General features: G+C 43.3%; 3 protein-coding genes across 5 annotated transcripts; 1 reads left to right on the top strand and 2 right to left on the bottom strand.

Moving 5' to 3' along the window:
- Window positions 1-774: 774 nt before the first annotated feature.
- On the top strand, window positions 775-1,715 carry LOC121053262 (calmodulin-binding protein 25-like). Its single transcript, XM_040519909.1, has one exon. The coding sequence runs from the start codon at window positions 789-791 to the stop codon at window positions 1,482-1,484; it is 696 nt and encodes a 231-aa protein (XP_040375843.1). The 5' UTR covers window positions 775-788; the 3' UTR covers window positions 1,485-1,715.
- A 4,056-nt stretch (window positions 1,716-5,771) lies between these two features.
- LOC121055473 (chaperone protein dnaJ 72) lies at window positions 5,772-8,614 on the bottom strand. Of its 2 annotated transcripts, XM_040527944.1 has the most exons (4): window positions 8,178-8,614; window positions 7,578-7,703; window positions 7,378-7,447; window positions 5,772-6,031 (listed from the first exon to the last, which is right to left on the bottom strand). In XM_040527944.1, the coding sequence occupies exons 1-4, from the start codon at window positions 8,594-8,596 to the stop codon at window positions 5,969-5,971; spliced, it is 678 nt and encodes a 225-aa protein (XP_040383878.1). In that variant the 5' UTR covers window positions 8,597-8,614; the 3' UTR covers window positions 5,772-5,968. The 2 variants fall into 2 exon arrangements, with proteins under 2 accessions (XP_040383878.1, XP_040383881.1); XM_040527947.1 differs by lacking the exon at window positions 7,578-7,703.
- Window positions 8,615-13,763: 5,149 nt separating this feature from the next.
- LOC102705396 lies at window positions 13,764-18,112 on the bottom strand. Of its 2 annotated transcripts, XM_040529557.1 has the most exons (4): window positions 17,838-18,112; window positions 15,682-16,009; window positions 14,201-14,424; window positions 13,764-14,126 (listed from the first exon to the last, which is right to left on the bottom strand). In XM_040529557.1, exons 1-3 carry the CDS (start codon window positions 18,010-18,012, stop codon window positions 14,217-14,219), a joined length of 711 nt encoding a protein of 236 aa, XP_040385491.1. In that variant the 5' UTR covers window positions 18,013-18,112; the 3' UTR covers window positions 13,764-14,126; window positions 14,201-14,216. The 2 variants fall into 2 exon arrangements, with proteins under 2 accessions (XP_040385491.1, XP_040385488.1); XM_040529554.1 differs by having other exon boundaries at window positions 14,078-14,424.
- Window positions 18,113-18,274: the final 162 nt, after the last annotated feature.

The raw sequence follows: 18,274 nt of genomic DNA, 5'->3' as shown, positions 1-18,274 counted from the left end.
TATCGTTTGATCATTCGTTTTATTTAAAAAATTTATAAAAAATTTTCAAAAATTAGTCACGCATAAAGTATTATTTATATTTTATCATCTAATAAGAATTAAAAATATTAATTAAAAAAAATTCAAATAAGACGAAGAATCAAAACATTGTATAAAAAACTAAAAAATGATCTTATTTCGGGACGAGCTGGTACTATAGTATCGATGCCTCCGTTCGTTGGGAGATTAGTATATCACGCGCTCACTCTTTCGTTTTTTTTCTTTTCTTTTTGTCAAATTTCACGACGAGTATTCGGAAGACCGTTTGTTTTTCAAAATGCAGCATGGGCGGTGTTCAAATAAAAAGTGATGCTCACCCGACGTAAAATATAAACAGTTTTAGTAAAAATAATTTATACTATAATATAAACATTTTTGTATTGGTTCTCATGATTTTAATTATTTCGATGAATGCTTATGAAGGAAATCTAATCAACTCAAAATTTAAAAATTGACGACTAAATTAACTAAAAAATATGCGTTGCCAACTTCATTTTATATAAAACCGTGCAGCTGTACCAATATTGAATAATTTTTCATGGATTGAATTAATTTAAAATAACTAAAGAAAAACCTTTGGTACGGTAGTAGTCGTGGCCGTATTTGGAGTTAACTTTGGGTGTACGCCGCTGAGTACGCCCACCAATTTCAACGTCGTCCAGTGTGTTGTTCCCCCTCCCCTATATAAATCCCACCGCGCTCGCACCCTCCCCTCACCTTTTTTTTGACCCCATCCATTCCAGCGCAAGATGGCAAACCGCTGCGTCAGCCTCGACGCCACCTGGGCCCACCTCCCCGCTTCCTGGCTCTCCGCCAGCGACGACGCGCTCACCGCCGCGCTCTGGGCGTCCATGGCGCCGGCCGGTGCCGCTTCCTCGTACAGCTCCGCCTCGCCGACGCCGTCGTCCTCCACCACCACCTCCTCCGCCTCGGCCGAGATCCTCGCCGCCGCCGCCTCCTCGGGGCGGCCTACCGCAGGAGCGCGTGCGGCGGCGACGCGGGTGACCGGGCGCGTGTCGAAGCGGAAGCCGCGGCCGTCACGGCGCGCGCACACCACCTACATCAGCGCCGACCCGGCCGACTTCCGCCGCATGGTGCAGGAGATCACCGGCTTCCCCGTCCCAGGCGCCGGCGCCGGCACCGGAACCGCCTACGCGTCCGCGTCCACGTCCTCGGCCCCATCCCCATCTCCCCCGCCTGCGGCGTTCGCGTGCGTGCTCCCGACGCTGGACACGTCCGCGTTCCTGCTCGACAGCGCCTCACCGCCCCCGCCGCAGCAGCCGGAGCGGAAGAGCACCACCACCACCGCCGCCACCACAATGGCCTCTACCGCTTCGGTGGCGGCGGCGGCGGCGGCGTCGTCGTCGTCGCTGCTGCAGGAGCTGGAGGCGATGATGATGAGCGCCTCCGCCTTCCCGACCTTGGAGAGCTGGGAGGCGATCTGATTGCGACCATTTCTTTTTTTTTCCCTTAAAATCTCAGGGTTTTTTTGGTCCGTCCGATCCGCGGACAGGACGGCTGTGGGTTGCCCTTTCCTAGCCAGAGGATGATGATGATATGATGATGTAGCGTAGCACTAGAAATCAAATCAATTTCTCTCTTCTTAGTGTAATTAATTTTTTATTTAATGTTACTAGCGCGTTCTTGTTTGTTCATGCCTCCGTTTAGTTAGTTAATTAACGAGTAAATGATGCTTAATCTAATTAGAGCAAGTTCAGTAGTACAGTTAACTAGTAGCTCCAATTTATCTATAGTTAATCTAATAACTAACTCATATAATAGATATCTACAAAACATTAACCAAAACATTAACACATGGTCTTATATGTCATACACATATTTTATCTTAGAGCATGTGTACAGCTGGCTACAAATTAATAGTTCATCTCTTTTCTCTTCTCTCTTTAAAATACACTTCCAGCTAGCTTAATAGCGTGCTATTTTACCTGCTCTTACTAGTACAAATCTTAATTTAATTCAGTGGCTAATCGAGCTACGGAGCTAGCCCAACGTGGTGGCACCATGTAATGATTTCGTGTGAACGGCTTTAATGTGATGTGCCTTTCGTTCACAACGTCGCTGTGGATCGCTCGCTCGTGCGAGCCCACCAATAAAAGCGCAGGAGGTAGCTACCTAGTGACTTACTTCCTCCCTCCTAAAATAAACCAATTTTTCATTTTTTATTTTTAGTTTTTGACTTTTCGTCTTATTCAAAAAAAATTTAAAATTGATATTTTTGTTTTTATTAGATAATAAATCATGAATAGTACTTTACGTGTGACTATTTTTTTCTAATTTTCTAAAAAAAATTTAAATAAGACCGATGATCAAACGTTGGACATGAAAATCGGAGAATTTGTTTTTTGATAGATGGAGTAGACAGGGTTAGTACTCACTGTGTCCTCAAATAAAAACTTTATTTTTTATCATTTTTTGGTTTTAAAGACTTAGACAAAATTAATTTTTTAACCTTAAAATTAGAGTTGATTTTAAGAGTTTTATTGTAGTCTATTTTTTCTATATTGGTTTTAAGATCGCCGAGAATACACATATATAAAATTTTTATTTACTAATTATTTTTTGTTGGTAAATATGTTGTTGGGTTTTTGCATGAGGCTTTTTGCTTGAAAAAGCCAACCAACTGCCCCCAAACTTTTCCTTACCTTTTTTAAACCTCAGGATATGTTACTTCGCTTTTAAAATACTAATATATTTATCTTATATTTTACTAAACTTCAATAGAATAATTTCTTTAAATGAATTTTTGGTGGGGGAAATGGTAAGATAAAAATAAAACTATTTTAGGACGTAGTACTATGTAATGAAACTAATCCACATAAAGAAACACTGGAAAGGGCCTAGCTACTTTCTCTTTTATTTTCGTCAAAACATTTTAAAATTAGTACGCTACGTGAGAAAATTTTCTTATGTAAAATTCGGTTTAAATTAAATAAATTTATGTCTCAAGCTTTTAATAATTAATTATATATTAATCAGACTTTCTTTATTTTACCAGGGGCTAATTAGCTAAGCTTGGCCGCCGAAAAGAACGCGTCCAGACTAGTGTGAAAACCCAGCGAAGGGCATGTAATGTGAAACCCAGCTTTGGCGTTGCTACCTTAATTAGGATAGGAGTACTTGGTACGGACAGCTTTGACCCCTCCTGTGGACCTACGACCTCGGCGACCTTGAGCCATTCTCTTCGCGGGGTCCCCATCGGACTCCAGGGGTAAAAATGCGAAAAGATTAATTCGCGCGCGCTCGCGCGGAGCGAGTGCGCACGAACACCACTAAAAACGCTGTTTTCTGGCCTGTGTTCCGGCCCATGGTTTGGCCCACAGTGGAAAACGGCCCGTTCTTTCTATATACCGTACATGGGAAGCCCATTTCCTATGTATATGGTTTTTTTTTACTTCATGGTTATAAAGTCTATGTGTATAAAGTTTATGAGTATAAAGTTTACATGTACAAAGTTTATGTGTATAAAATTTACATATATAAAGTTTACACGTATAAATACATGTTATATATATATATATATATATATATATATATATATATATATATATATATATATATATATATATATATATGTGTGTGTGTGTGTGTGTGTATAAATACATGTGTATATGAGAGATAAGAGAGAGTATGTACCGTACCGACGCAAATCCGATCACGTGCGCGGGGGGCGAGCGCCCGCGTGCGCATTAGACCGACCCGTAAAAATGAGTGGGTTCTCTGTTCTCATGTGTGCTGGATTTGTTATAACTAAATGTAAAAGTGGTAAAAAATTAATTATTCCAACTCAGGGTCACCATACCGGTCTGTGGTTACTATTTTTTTATTCCGCACAATTAACTTATGGATATGATTATTCATTTTATTCAAAGGATGTTTATATAACTATTAATGATTTTGTTATAATGTGTTTTATTATTAAAATACTTTAAGTATAAGTTATAATTTTACATATTTGTATAAATATTATGTATAACATGAATGTCAAATGTAAAAACAAAACCAATTGTGTCAAATAGAACAAAATTGAAGAGAATATTTTCTAAAATCACAACTATTGAAAGCATTAGTCTACCATGATATTACTTGGCTTTTTCGTGGAAGAAAACGGAAGGACATATTGGTAAATGAATAATATTATATATGTAAACGTATAATATTATGAAGAGAACATTTACATATGCGTTCAGGATCTACAAGCAAATGCTAAAAATAAACAAAAACCCTCAAAATTAATTTTAAATTAAGATTAAAAATTTAAAATTGGCTCTAAGCATAAGCATAAGCATTACTTCGACAACTTGTTCTAAACTATCTGTTAATACTTTTTTCTCGAAATATATAATTATCTTTATAATCGAGTCAAGTCGGCATCTGTCTTTAGACAATTACTGAGACGGGCACTTGACCTGGATCTGACTATCTGAGTGGGCTGCAGGCTGTGCAGCTCAGGAGTAAGGACACCACACGTTCACGGGAGAACACGATGATTGGGCTGGGTACGACTGCTTGAGTAGTGTAACATCGTGGGAGTACGGGTGGCCATGCATACGGATATGGACTGGAGTATAGAAGTTTAGCCTCCGTTTAGTTTTCAAAAACTTTTTCTAAAAACATTATATTAAATCTTTAGATATTTAAATAGAATATTAAATATTGATGAAGTAAAAAAATAATTGCGTAGTTATGGGAGAAATCATGAGACGAATCTTTTAAGCGTAATTATAGCATGCTTAGACATAAGTGCTATAATAAACCACATGTGCTAATGACTGATTAATTAGGCTCAAAAGATTCGTCTCGCAGTTTTTTGACGAAATCTATAATTTGTTTTGTAATTATACTACGTTTAATATTTCAAATGTGTGTTCGTATATCAGATGTAATATCAGATGTAATGTATTTGTACCATTTCAGGCACCGAAAGAGTTTACATGGCTCAGGTTGAGTCCATTTTCCTGAAGTAAGAGGCTCGTACAATCTTGTTATTCTCTCGTACGATCTTTTTATTCAGAATTGTTCAAGAGGATTATTGGTTGATCTACGGCTGATAAGCTATAGAAAAGTGAACGCAGTAGGCTGAAGTTCTAAATATGTATCATCTTGGTTTAAATTCCAAAGCTAGAAAATAGACTATGATAAAAAAAAGACTCTAAAATTAACTCTAGAATTAAGTTTAAAAATTCAAATCTTGACTGCAGCTGACAAGGCAACAAGTGGACGACAAGAAGATAAAAGGAAAGGCTTGCAAAGTTTTCGCAGCATTATTTCAGTCGACCATGGCTTGAGTCTCTTTGATATTCTCTTTTGAGTGAAGTGCACCAGCGGTCCATAAACTTGTGTGCATGTGTCATCTAGGTCCCTGAACTCTCAAAATATATTTTTGAATCTCGAACTTGTCCGGAGGTGTCATATAGGTCCAACCGGGTTCCGACCCGCTCCATCCGATGACATGGCATGCCACGGTGGCGCCTACGAGAAGGGAGAGAAAAGAATAAGGAGAAGAGCGAGATACTGACATGTGGGACCCACATGACCCCACCAACACGTAGACCCACATGACACCCCCGGACAAGTTCGGGGACCCAAAAATACATTTTGAAAGTTTAGGGACGTATATGACAATGCACACAAGTTTAGAGACCGCTTGTGCACTTCATTCTTCTCTTTTTATACACTGTAACCAGCACTCTTGCATTTGTAGAGCCAGAACATACACCTAAAGCAGTATGTGTGATGCTTTTTTTTTTATCTAGCGAGGAACTCTGATCAATGAGATATTACAAGCATCAATCCTGACTTCTTGTGAAACAAATTATTCGAACACGCGCATTACAACAAATTAATTACAACCTGGAAAACAGTATCTGCACATTGGTTTATATATATGTACGGAAAGTGGATTTTACTTCTACCTATTTTCCTTCTGTATTTTGACCTTCTCTATTGATTCCATCGCGTCCTCAAATGATTTCTGCACATTATTTATGACAGTTCATTACATTACAACAGTAATAACACACAATTAGAGCAAACACTTGGCAGGAAAAAAATATTGTTCAAATGGTCTTGCACTGATTTCTAGCATATCGTGTGTAATCTCCTCCCATGCTTCTAATCAATCAAGTGTTCAAAAACTTCTCAATCAAATAGCTCACCCAACCGAACAATACTTACGCATCCCTAGTGTGCTTAATAGAAACATGTTATCTATGGCAGGATATAGCATCCCACGTTTGCATGGTAAGAGTTCCACTGTCTAGAATTCCAATCTTGAAGCTGAATTAAATGTAAATAGTTGCAACTCAACCCAAGGTCCAACAAGGCTTTCAACATAGCATATGAAATGCCGCAGTTCCCTATAAGGACATATATACACTAGAGCATAGGATGAAAAAATAACCTGAATCTACTAAACAAAGGCCAACTTTCACTTTCTAGCATACAAAACAAGAAAGCCTGAAGTCTTATAGTAGGCAGTAAGCCAGTAACCTCTACTGCTAAGCATGCAAAAAAGATAAGTGTATGTCCACGTACTGTATATCACATATATGCAGATTAGGATAATATAACATACAAAGCAGTAACAGTGCTACTAAAGATGAAAGAAACAGAAACATCTTCTTTTGGCTCTGTTAAGCAAAATATATAGGGATATGTGTATAATTCAATTCCCTGAAAGAAACTTTCGCTCCGTCAGTAAAACAAATGAAACCGGCATGCTAAGACCTTAAACTCGTCCATAGTAGTTACCAACGGTTTACAATTACAATGTAAGGTTACTAGAAACCAAATCAAGATGTCATCGATTTGTATTAAGGATTGTTGTCGTTTAGTCATTGCAATTATCAACCAACTTGAACAGTAAACAACCAATAGGGAAGAAGGGAAGGTGTTTCTGTTGTTTGAAATTTATATATGTATAAAGTCATCGAAGAAATGCCATTTTTACATGGAAAACATATTTATGTCCAGTTCTCTCAACATTTGAGAGTACAGCAGTAAAAGTTTCCAACTAAATCGCTCCTTAGTTGCTTTTATCCAGCTCAAATTTCATAATTAACAATGAAATGAACAAGCTAATTACATGACTACCAATCTGGAATCACATCCTTATGGGCGACGGCGTGCAAAGTAGCTACTCAATTTAATAGCCAGTGGGTGTTCGATCAATACATCAATAAAGTTCAAAAGCATAGAGGATCAATCGAATGGGCTAAGGAAGAACTTACATGGATGCAAGGGGAAGAAAACGAATCTTAGAAACAAGACGCAGGGTGCTCTAATAAAATATGACAAGATAACAAGGTGTATCCTTACCCCAGAATTATTCATCTTCCAGATTTCTAAAATGCTTCCATCAAGAAAAGCTGCTCCGGTCAGCAGTACACTGCGGTATAGAGTTGTCATCATGAGCTAACAATCTCAAACTCTAAAAAGCATTTACATTTCAAATACTAGAATACTTCCAGAAGTAGAATACACAGTGGTGGTACAAAAATTCATGGAACGACATGAACCTCCAGCATGAAAGATTTAAACCAATACATGGCATTTTATTCTTCCTGTCACCTTGCTCAAAGTCTATGTATAATCTTGCCGGCACCAACAACAGCCATTCCAATTTTATTTTCGTAATTGATAACCTGCTGGTTAACATTACATTCTCAACAGTCGTTAAATACAATTTGCATTGATGAACTTCATATTTACAAAGAACCATTGGAATAGAGTTTCAATTTTTTTTATCAAACCGTTCAATCCACACCAAGTGAACTCGCGTTTCACACAACAGAAATAGTCACAGAGATTCAATACTTTTCTTTCGTAGGTCAATTACTGGCAGGCTATTTCTAATGGTATTCGATAATATTTATTTATTTGTAGCAGGCAAAACTTTCAGGTTTGGTTCTATTTCCATCTCTGTCAGGCATTATGAGCATCCTTCGTTGTAGTAATCAATTAATCAATCAATTGTGCAATGGCCATGGCTTTTGTACAATGCATGATTCCCATGAAATAAAGCCAGCAATCTGATGGATCAGCAGAACAATCACGCAATGGCAGCATATCAGCTCAACCCAAGGAAGAACAGCATCGAAGCATATCAGTAGCTTTACCTGGCGAAACCCAGATTGATGAGGAACCCTCGCCGCGTGACCGACTTCAGCAACAAGTCCCAATCGAACCTCGCCGAGGCGGCGGCACCTCCTCCACCCGGAGGATCTCGGCGCCAGGAACGGCCGCGGCGGCTGTGGCCGTACCCGTACCCGTACCCGTACGAGGCGGACGAGGAGGACCAGGAGGAGGGGCGGAGGCGGAGGTCGTACTCGGCGCGGAGGCGGTCGTCGGAGAGGACCCTGTACGCGTCGGAGGCGAGGCGGAAGCGGCGCGCGGCGTCGGCGCGGGCGGCCGCGTCGTGGGAGTGGGCGTGGCGGTCCGGGTGGTCGCGGAGCGCGCGGCGGCGGAACGCGGCCTTCACCTCCGCCTTGGTGGCGTCGCGCTGCAGCCCCAGCGTCTGGTAGTGGTCTCCGCCCATCGCGCCCGCCCCCCCCCCCCCCCCCCCCCCCTGCTACCCTCACCCCACCCTCCGCAGCGGCGATCGCGGCTGCTGGGAGAGTACTTCACCGGCCGGTGGATCGCGAGGGCGGAGGAGGCGAAGGAGAGCGACTTCGGCGCCGTGGCCTTTCTCTCCGCCGCGCGTTTCCTCTGGGCCTTCACCGACCCAATTAGCCACTTCAGAAATTTCCAACTCCTCAAGACCCAAAGCCCAATTAGGCATTCTTCACAAATTAGAAAAACTCGCATAAACCAATCAAAAAAGTTAATTCGATCCATACCAACGAAATTGTTCTAATTCATAAAAATATCATTACTACTCTGGATATTAGCTTGGTGCCATCGTAATTCTTCAAAATTTGTTTCGTGCCATTTTCTAACCCCATTGCCTCATTTTGGTCATTTAAACCAGCTTGGAGTGAATAAATGAAGAGAGATGGACAGACATCCATCCCCTCTCCACACAAGCACAAACCCTAGAGGTGGGGCGGCGGCGGCTACCGGAGGCTGTGGGGCGGCGGCGGCCGTGACCTTGTCGACTGGAGGCGGACTCAGCAGCGCCGACCGGGGATGGGCTTGGCTGCGGCTGCCGTGTCGGCGTCGACCAGAGGTGGGCTGGACGGCTGCGACTGGCGTGGGGATCGGTGGTGACCGCTGGCTTGCTCGGTGGCGGACTCGACCACGGCGAGCCATGATGAGAACAAGCACACGGAGGAGCTTCTCCGACACGCGGGTGACCACGGCATGGTCGACGTACGGGTACGTCGCGGATGCGCTCATCACTGTGGCCATGGCAACTGACGCTGCTGGACTGGGCCAAGATGAGGGTCGACATGGTGTGCGCGCGGCCGGCATCGGCGGAGTTGTGCCTGCTTTTGCGGTCATCGCTCATCTACCGATCGCGTGTGTTGTTCGATTGAGCTGCTTTATTTTTTCTCTTCTTTTAGAAAAAGTTAACTTTTAGGCTTCGATCCCTACAATAGTAAATTCCTTTGTGAAGGAATTCTGATTTTTGAAGGAATCGAATTAGATCCTGAGAAACTCATTTCTTTCTAAGCAACAGGTAAGTTCGCAAAATTCAAGAACTCTGGCCGCCGCCGCCGCCGTGGAGTCGAACTGAGGCATATGGTCAGGGGCATACGAACTAGTTTAAACGGCCAAAATGAGGCAACGGGGTTAGAGAATGGCATGAATCAAATTTAGAAGAATTAGAATGGCACCAGGCCGATATCCGGAATAGTAATGACATTTTTATGAATCAGAACATTACCGATGGCATGGATCAATGTCACGCCCAGAAATTCCTCACACGAATTTCTGAACTTAATTGTGTATTAAATCCCTGTCCAGGACCAGCCAGGGTACACAAAAAGACAATGTTGATTACATAATCATCGTTCTTAGAAACAACTGAAAATTACACTTATTCTAGCGGAAATGCAGCGGAAAGAAAAACAAAGGGGTAGACTAGCTCCAGCGGGTACGGCTCCAATCCACAGGCAACACTTCGACGGCGGAACAGCTCACTCCTGAGAGGCACCTCCATCGGACTCTGCTTCTAGCTCTGGGTTGGGAAAGTTAAGCAAGGCTGAGTACAAACCACCGTACTCAACAAGTAACACGGACAAGGGGAAAATAAATGATGCAACGGGATTTACAAGGACAGGCTAGGGTTAGTTGCGATAAAGCAGCAGTTTAAATAAATAACAGAGCTTAAAGAATAAAGGTAATTAAGAACAGTAAAGCATAAATAAAATAAACAGTTGTAAAGCACCACAACACTGTCCAACGTTACACCACGTTGCAACAGGCCCAACCACTACTCAACGTTACACCACGTCACAGTAGTCCCGAGAGATAACCAATTTACTCAAGTTATTACGGTTCACTAATCACAGTGAAGCTGGGAGTTCGCCCGTAACCGTGGGCACGGCTATTCGAATAGTTTATACTCTGATCAGAGGTGTACTACTGTACCCACAAGACACGACTCCACTACACTTGAACGTGCGCCGACATACCACCACGGCATACCGGAAAGGAGACCGTGATAGGACCCGTTACACAACCCTCCCTATTTAATCGCACCACACTTCAGGTTTCATCCCCTCCTTTACACCAAGTCGGGCAGTCCCCTCTTGTGCCTTGGTAGATCCGGAAGCAGGAGAAGCTTTCGTTACACCACGATTGCCCGTCCATACTCCATCACGCCTACCCTTGCCTGGGTACGTCAAATAGTTCAAAGTCATGCTCCAAATCCCACCTTACCCATTTCGGCCTGTGGTTAGCACTTAATGACTTCCAGGGTTTCCCGTGAACCGGTCCTTAATCGCCATGGGTGCGACTCTCAAAACCATGCACCCACAGCCCACCATTATCAATATTTTAGTTGACATTAACCCGAACCAGGTAGTGAATCATTATCTCAGCTATTCAGAACTAAGCATGATTAAATGTGATCTCATGAGCTATTTGTTCTAAGCAAGGCTAAACATTAACCTAGGCCTATCTCTAGTTAAGTTACCCCTGGTCCAGCAATAAATAAAGTTGGATAAACAACGGCATAATTATAAGGTTTACCCGAAAATAGCATAAGGTAAGTACTTCAATTAAAACAATGCATATTTGAAATAAATAAGCAGGGAATTTGCAATAATGGGTTCAATATGTTCAAGGATGAGTGTCACTTGCCTTGCTCTGGCCCTTGGGGAACTTCGGCGACGATCTCGAAGTAAACCGGCTCTTCGGCGGGGTCCGAATCTAAGCGACAAAGCACAAAAATAAATAAAACAGGCACAAACTCTACTGAAATAGCAAAAGAAACTATTTTTAATGGATTCTTGACAATTTTATGAATTTAATGAAATTTGAATGGACCTAAACGGAGACTAGATGAATTACTTATGAATTTTAGAAGTTTTCTGGGTTTTTTAACTAAACAGAAAAGTCCTAAATCAATTATTGCGCAATTAATAGGGCTGCTGACGTCAGCGAGGAGAGAGGAGGCTGACGGCTGACAGGTGGGGACCACCTGTCGGTGAGAGAAGGGGAGAGGGAGAGACTGACACGCGGGTCCCACGGGAGGAGAGAGGAAGGAGGGGCGCGGGGTGACTGACGGGTGGGGCCCACTCGTCAGCGAGAGGGAACAGAGAGGAGGGGAGCAGAGCGCGGCTCGGGCGGACGGCGGCGGCCGGCGGGAGCGGCGGGCGACGCGGTGACGGCGGCGCACGGCGACGGTGGCGCGACGGCGACGACCGACGAGCGGCGACGACGGCCGAGGCGGCGACGCACGGCGACGACGGAAGAACAGCGGTGACGGCGACTGGCGAGCGGCGACGGCGCGGCACGCGCGGGCGCAAGCGACGGCGGCCCGACGTTGGCGACGCGGAGGCGACGATGACCACGACGGCCGGCGGGAGCGGCGAGCTTCGGTCTCATCCGGCGACGGCGCGCGAGTCGGCGGCGGTCGGCCGGAAAGGGGGAGAAAGAGGGGAGGAGGATGCAAGTGCTCACCGGCGGCGGCGAGGGCGCGGGCGGGTCGGCGAGACCGAGGCGGAGGTGGCGACGCGGGTGGGTGCGGGAGATCGGCGGTGGCGGCGGAGATCGATCGGCGGCGGCGAGGGAACCGGGCGTGACGGCGACGACGCGATGGAGGAATGCGCGGCGCGGGGGACGCTCACCGGCGACGACGAGGATGGCGACCGGTCGGCGACAGCGGCGCGGAGGTGATGACGCGGCTGGACAGCGGCGAAGGCGTCCGACGGCGAAGTTGCGCGGCGGCGGCGAGAGGCAGCAGCGCGGCGGCGACACGAGCGACGGCGGAAAGTGAGCGACGGCGCGCGGCGGCTCGGGATTTATAGGGTGGCGGCACCGGCTAGGGCGGGCGGAGGTTGGAGACCGAGTCGGCGACGACGTGGTCTCGGCGGCGGCGGTTGCGGCGGCGGCGGTTGCGGCGACGGCGCGGAGTCCGGCTCGGACGCGGCGGAGAGGCGGCGAAACGGTCACTGACAGGTGGGCCCCACCTGTCAGTGGCGCGTGAGAGAGGAGGGAGGCGGCGCGGACTCGCGGCGCGGGCGACGCGGCGAGCTGGGCCGAGCGGCGGCCCAGGCGGGAGCGCGCGCGCGGGCGGAGGAAAACGGCCGGCGCGGCGGGGCCGGCCGAGCGGGAAGACGGGCCGGCTCGGCTGGGCCGGCCCGGGAAGGGAAAAAGAAAAAGAAAAAGAGAGAGGGAGGAAAATTGGACTTCGGCCCAATTTGAGAAGGAAGGGAAAAAGAAAGAAAAAAGGAGGGAAAAAGGAAAACCCCACTTTTGCCGAGTTTTAAATTAATTTGTTTGGCCAAATTTTTTACTTCTGCAATTTGAATTTAAATCCTGTTAGTCGATTTGCGAGCCTCGATTTAATTAAATTAGGTTCTTTTAGAGGGATTTTTCCTGAGTTAATTAAGCCAATTGTTATTTACGGATTTCTTTTTACAATTTAGGCTTAAGACGAAACTCCGGGTGTGACAATCAAAATAATCCATAAAAAAAAGTCCACTGACAGCACGAACTAATTTTTTTTATCCGGTTTTACCGTGTATAATAGGCCCCATATACCAGTGTGTTTTTTTCTATTTTCTTCTTTTCATTTTTTCTTCTTGGCGTGCGACGCCAGGCTGCCACCCGTCGCCGGACGGTGTCGATTGTTCAGCCATTATTAGCATATAAATACTCCGTTGACTTTTTTTATGCACGTTTGACTATTCATCTTATTTAATTTTTTTAAAGTTATATATATATAAGTATATTTAACAATAAATAATATAATATAAAATAATTAGTAATTATGTAAATTTTTTGAATAAGACGAATGGTCAAACGTATATTAAAACGTCAACGGTATCAAATATTTAAAGACGGAGGTAGTAGTAATTACATGTTTAAATTAGTATTAATTAGTGGTTATAGATTTATTTTATTGTTAATTTGTATTAATTACAATAATATCTATTATAAATAATTTATATTATTATTTATTAGTAGTTTAATACGTTTATGTCATCTATCATATACTACATTGGCCGCTAACCAAATGCACCACGAAGTGCATATGAGTAAATGGATAATGAGGTAAAAGCCATGTCACATATAGCTATATTTTACGACAGTTTAAAACTTGGGCAGCTATATTTTAATATTTATGACCGATGAAAAACCTTGAAAACAAACGTTGATGAATTAATTAATAATCCTAATGCATAAACCAACTAATACAATTAATCACTCGCAATAACCAAATCAGATTTCCAGTTCTGCATTACCACCAAATTATGCGCCAGTGCACATCATTTAACGGATGCGCTTCAAGTATTTTTCCCATTTGCAATTGTCCCATAAGTAAACGATAAGACACCTTTATGTACAGGTAACTACAACAGCAGTCAGCAAAGCCATGCAGTTCGAGCTCGATCAGACTTCCAGACAATGCCAGGAAGCAGGCTAGCTGCCTTAAGATGGATTCATATTCAGATCTGTATACAGCAAAACCCGTTACAGCGGTTAGGGAACGACACAATTCTCTCTCGCAAGTGTAGGAAAGATTCACCTTGCAATCCACGACTCTAGAGACCCACAAGTTTCCGGTGCACGTGTTCATGGAGAGAATGCTCATCGCCGCCGTCATGGTGATGGAATACGTATGTCAACACGCCAACGAGGCACAGAACTGATCCAACAAGGATCTTGTCGTAGCGTTCCACCCAGTGGAACTTAATCTGGCTAGCGCCGTAGAATGAGAGCGCCACCAGGGACGTCATTACTGTGATTGTACTGCAAGTGGGGAAATACAAATCAAACAAAAGAATTAGCAATGATTTCGGTAAAGTATACAACATTTGATTAACAATAATTTATAGTTCTCATACCGATTACATATATGCCTATAAAACAGCACACAAGGGAAATCTTGAGTTAAAAAAACAAATCGATCCAGCTGTCATACGTTGCATCGGATAAGGTACTTTTATTATGTTCAATCCAGCTATTATAGTGTTCAAGATGACTCACAGCAATGCCCAATTGGGCGTGCACCGCACACGAGATGAACCTATAGTTCACAACCAAGGTGTTACTAAGATCACAGGAGATTTAAAGGGTTATATTCTAAGTGGTTCATAATCTATCAATCATGTCCGGCACACTCGTTAAGAGTACATATTTGTCAAATAACACCCTTTACTTCCATCCATGTGAAAAATGGTCAGTTTGTGGGAGCATTTCACAACAACTAAAGGGTAAACTGAGGCATAATTTATCTTAGGCCTTGTTTGGCAGGGCAGATTCCGAACCTTTCCACCCTTACTTTCCACATGCTCCTTCCCGAACTACTAAACCATGCATTTTTTGCAAAAAGATTATCTATAGAAAAGTTGTTTTAAAAAATCATGATAATCCGATGTTTTTTAATAGCTAATACTTAATTTATCATACGCTAACAAGCCACCCTGTTTTCCTTGCCAGAGAGAAGGGTTCCGAACACCCTCTCCCGCAAGCGCCTTTAAAAGATGTTACACCTCATACATGGGTTAACAGAATATGTCACGTTCAGCTTTTCATTGTGAATTAAACTGTTTAACCACTTGTATAATCCTTAGCTATAGATACAACAGTAGCAAATTGGTAAGAGAAGAGAAACATCTCAAAGAAGGTTACACATGGAAGTATAGGAGTATTTATCTTTCTACCTCACCACAAAATACAGTAAACAGAGAGGAATATATTTCGGTGTTCAATTTCTCCCAGCTCAATGTGCCTTTGTTTATCCATAGTAGGTGATACCTTGGTGATTGACACAATGAAAAGAAAAGGGATTTTCAACACAATGATTCCTAGAAGTCTAGATGTATGGTACTCTCAACAATCGTTTAGAAAAACTTCTCAACATGACAGTCCCATTATTTTAGTGCGAGGTTAAACCATCAGTTTTCTTCCTTTCAATTATAATGTATCTTGGCAATAAAAAACTATGAAACAATGGTATCTAGAAAACAAGCAAAGCAACTGAAAACATTGGCAAGGGGTACCTACCTGAAGAGGAGCACAATGATCGCAAGGATCATCATGGAGGATGAGTTGCCAACAGCAAGAAACACTGGAAGAGTTGTTGCACAGGGTGATAATGCAGGCACAAGTACAAGACCTGCAACTGCCATCTTCTCCATTGGATGATTATGAGCATGGCTGTGACCACCTTTTCCTAGTGCAAACAACAGGATATAACTTCCTCCAAGAATAATCAGCAACAGCGAGGCAAGTTTATGCACCGTTTCCTCGCCTGCTATAGTGTTTGCCATAGTAACAGCAGTTATCCCAAGAAGAGCAGTGGAAACAACATGAAGGACGCCTCCAAATGCAGCTGCAAAAGTTAGGATGGTTTAGTAGTGATATATAGAATAAAAACATGGAAAAACAGTAAAGTATTCATCACTAATTCATGTAGAAAATACTGGGGGGTAGGGTACAGTATGAAATTACAAAATACAGGTAGTCTTTCTAAAAATGTATGGTGACTGAGGCTAACAGCATAATAGTAACACATGAAGGCCGTGTTCGTCCCACCTGCTAAGTTAACTTACCTCTCTCGTTTTCCGCGCGCACACTTCCCGAACTGATAAACAGTATATTTTTTACAAAAAAATTCTATAGGAAAGTTGTTTTGAAAAATCATATTAATTTATTTTATATTTTTTAATAATTAATAATTAATTAATAATGTACTAATCTATTATTACGTTTTCCGCGCCGGGTAAGTTAACTTATCCCCTTATCAATGAACATGGCCGAAGAAACAAACAGAAATAAAATGTTTATTTTAGATGATCTAAAAGTTAGAATTTTTTTTATAAGAATTTATACAATACGGTTTTGAGGTTTGCAGACAATAAATGCAACATAAAGGATGGGGAAAAAAAGAAAATTAGGATTCCAGTCATTCAAATGCTTTTTTTACACAGTTGAACAGAAAAGATGTGATTATGCTCGATTTACTGAAATCACAACAATCGTGCAAGATTAAGGTATAACAAGTTGCTAAGCTGAATATAATAGGTTAATAACAAAAGTGAGCCTGATAAAAGGAACACCAATGTCGATGATCAATCTTCCCAAATATGTTTAGCAATAAAACTCACTCAAAATATTCCCTCTACTTATGACAAAATACATATATCCCTGTAGTTATGACAAAATACCCATATTCACAGCATAATCAAACAGAAAAATACAATATTAATTTAGTTTGCATTCTTTTGCCCAGGAATTTACCATTGATCAACATCCCAACTATTATCTAACTCCAGGATGAATCAATCAAATAGTGCAGCATATAAATTGAACTCCACGTAGTCACATATGGTACACATCTTACAATCATAATGATTGCAAAGAAGCGGCGTATAGTGTGTACTACACTACTACAAAACTTAGATGTACTTAAACCATGACGGTTGCGTTCTTTTTGAGTAGATTATTCCTCGGCTTTTGCATGCACGATTCCTAACTTAACCGGTGTAGTTTTTTACAAAAAGTTTCTATATAGAAGTTGATAATCTCGCATTTCTAAATTAGATATTTAACTTTATAGTAGTTAATTCCATCATTTATACCATGAAATAGCTATCACAAAAGTCAAATAATCTTTCATTTTCATCTAACAAAAGAACGCAGCCATAGTCACACATTGACTCTACGCCCTGTATTGTATGAACTGCCATTCTTTACGGGAAAAAAGGTACACGACCCTGAAGCTGGGGAACATGAAAACAACACATTTGACAGAAATGCCTCCCATGGAATAGGGACCCCCACTATTACGATCACAGTGCAAGGTTCTGCTGTTCGCCTATCAAATTGTGAGCAGATTTCTCCATTTTTCCACCTATTCGTCAAAAAACAGCTCCAGATTTTGGTTGAAAATAATCGGCGCATGAAACCCACCGCATCAATCCAGATATAACTTTAGTCTTGCGACAGAACATTTATATTTTGGAGACCGAACTGACAGAACAAATTCGTCCGCACAACTACACCAGACGAGAGTTATCGCCATTGCAGGAACAATCCCACACGGGGTGCCCGAAGATCTGGGGGGCGGGGGCGGGGGGGGGGGGGCGGTAGGCCGGTAGCGTGGAGCGAACAGTAACCGGAGCAGCAAAAGTGAAAGGGGAGGGGGTGTTGGTACTGACTGACGAGGAGGGTGCGGGAGAGCGGCCAGTGCTGGGCGCGGCCGACGATGGAGAAGGGGAGCCAGTGCGTGGGGATGAAGGAGTGCAGCAGCGACACCGTCGCGATGCCCCCGATCGTGGACGCCTCCTCCGCCGTCCACTGGAACCCGCCCAGCCCGCCGCCGCCGCCGTCCATGCCCCTCCCTGATCCCGTCGCTTGCTCCGCCTCGATCGCCGGCGGCGGTGGGGGGTGGGGTGGGAGAGATCTGGGAGGAGGCGAGCAAGTGGAGTGCGAGGCGGGCGAATTGGATTGGGGGCTCCAGGTTCTGGTGCGGTGGGGCCCACCTCGCCTCGCTTAGGGCAAATTTACCGTTTGCCCTTGGAACTTGCGAGCTTTGTCTACGTTTAATTTTCTCAATTGCTTTCGCTTTTGTTTATAATTTAAATTTAGAATTGGT

Source organism: Oryza brachyantha, chromosome 1 (assembly GCF_000231095.2).
Source record: "Oryza brachyantha chromosome 1, ObraRS2, whole genome shotgun sequence".
NCBI classification, from domain to species: Eukaryota; Viridiplantae; Streptophyta; class Magnoliopsida; order Poales; family Poaceae; genus Oryza; species Oryza brachyantha.
Note: the sequence above shows the minus strand (reverse complement) of the source record. Positions and strands in the feature narration are given on the sequence as shown.

Bases quoted from the DNA above. Each gene is read 5' to 3' on its own strand.
- LOC121053262 (XM_040519909.1), top strand. From the start codon at position 789: ATGGCAAACCGCTGCGTCAGCCTCGACGCCACCTGGGCCCACCTCCCC.
- LOC121055473 (XM_040527944.1), bottom strand. From the start codon at position 8,596: ATGGGCGGAGACCACTACCAGACGCTGGGGCTGCAGCGCGACGCCACC. The intron at 7,448-7,577 runs GTTCATGTCGTT...TCTATACCGCAG, and splicing joins TTAAATCTTTCATGCTGGAG to TGTACTGCTGACCGGAGCAG. The intron at 6,032-7,377 runs GTAAGGATACAC...AATAATGTGCAG, and splicing joins GGAAGATGAATAATTCTGGG to AAATCATTTGAGGACGCGAT.
- LOC102705396 (XM_040529557.1), bottom strand. From the start codon at position 18,012: ATGGACGGCGGCGGCGGCGGGCTGGGCGGGTTCCAGTGGACGGCGGAG. The intron at 16,010-17,837 runs GTCAGTACCAAC...TAACTTTTGCAG, and splicing joins CTCCCGCACCCTCCTCGTCA to CTGCATTTGGAGGCGTCCTT. The intron at 14,425-15,681 runs GTAGGTACCCCT...CCCCACTTGCAG, and splicing joins ATCATTGTGCTCCTCTTCAG to TACAATCACAGTAATGACGT.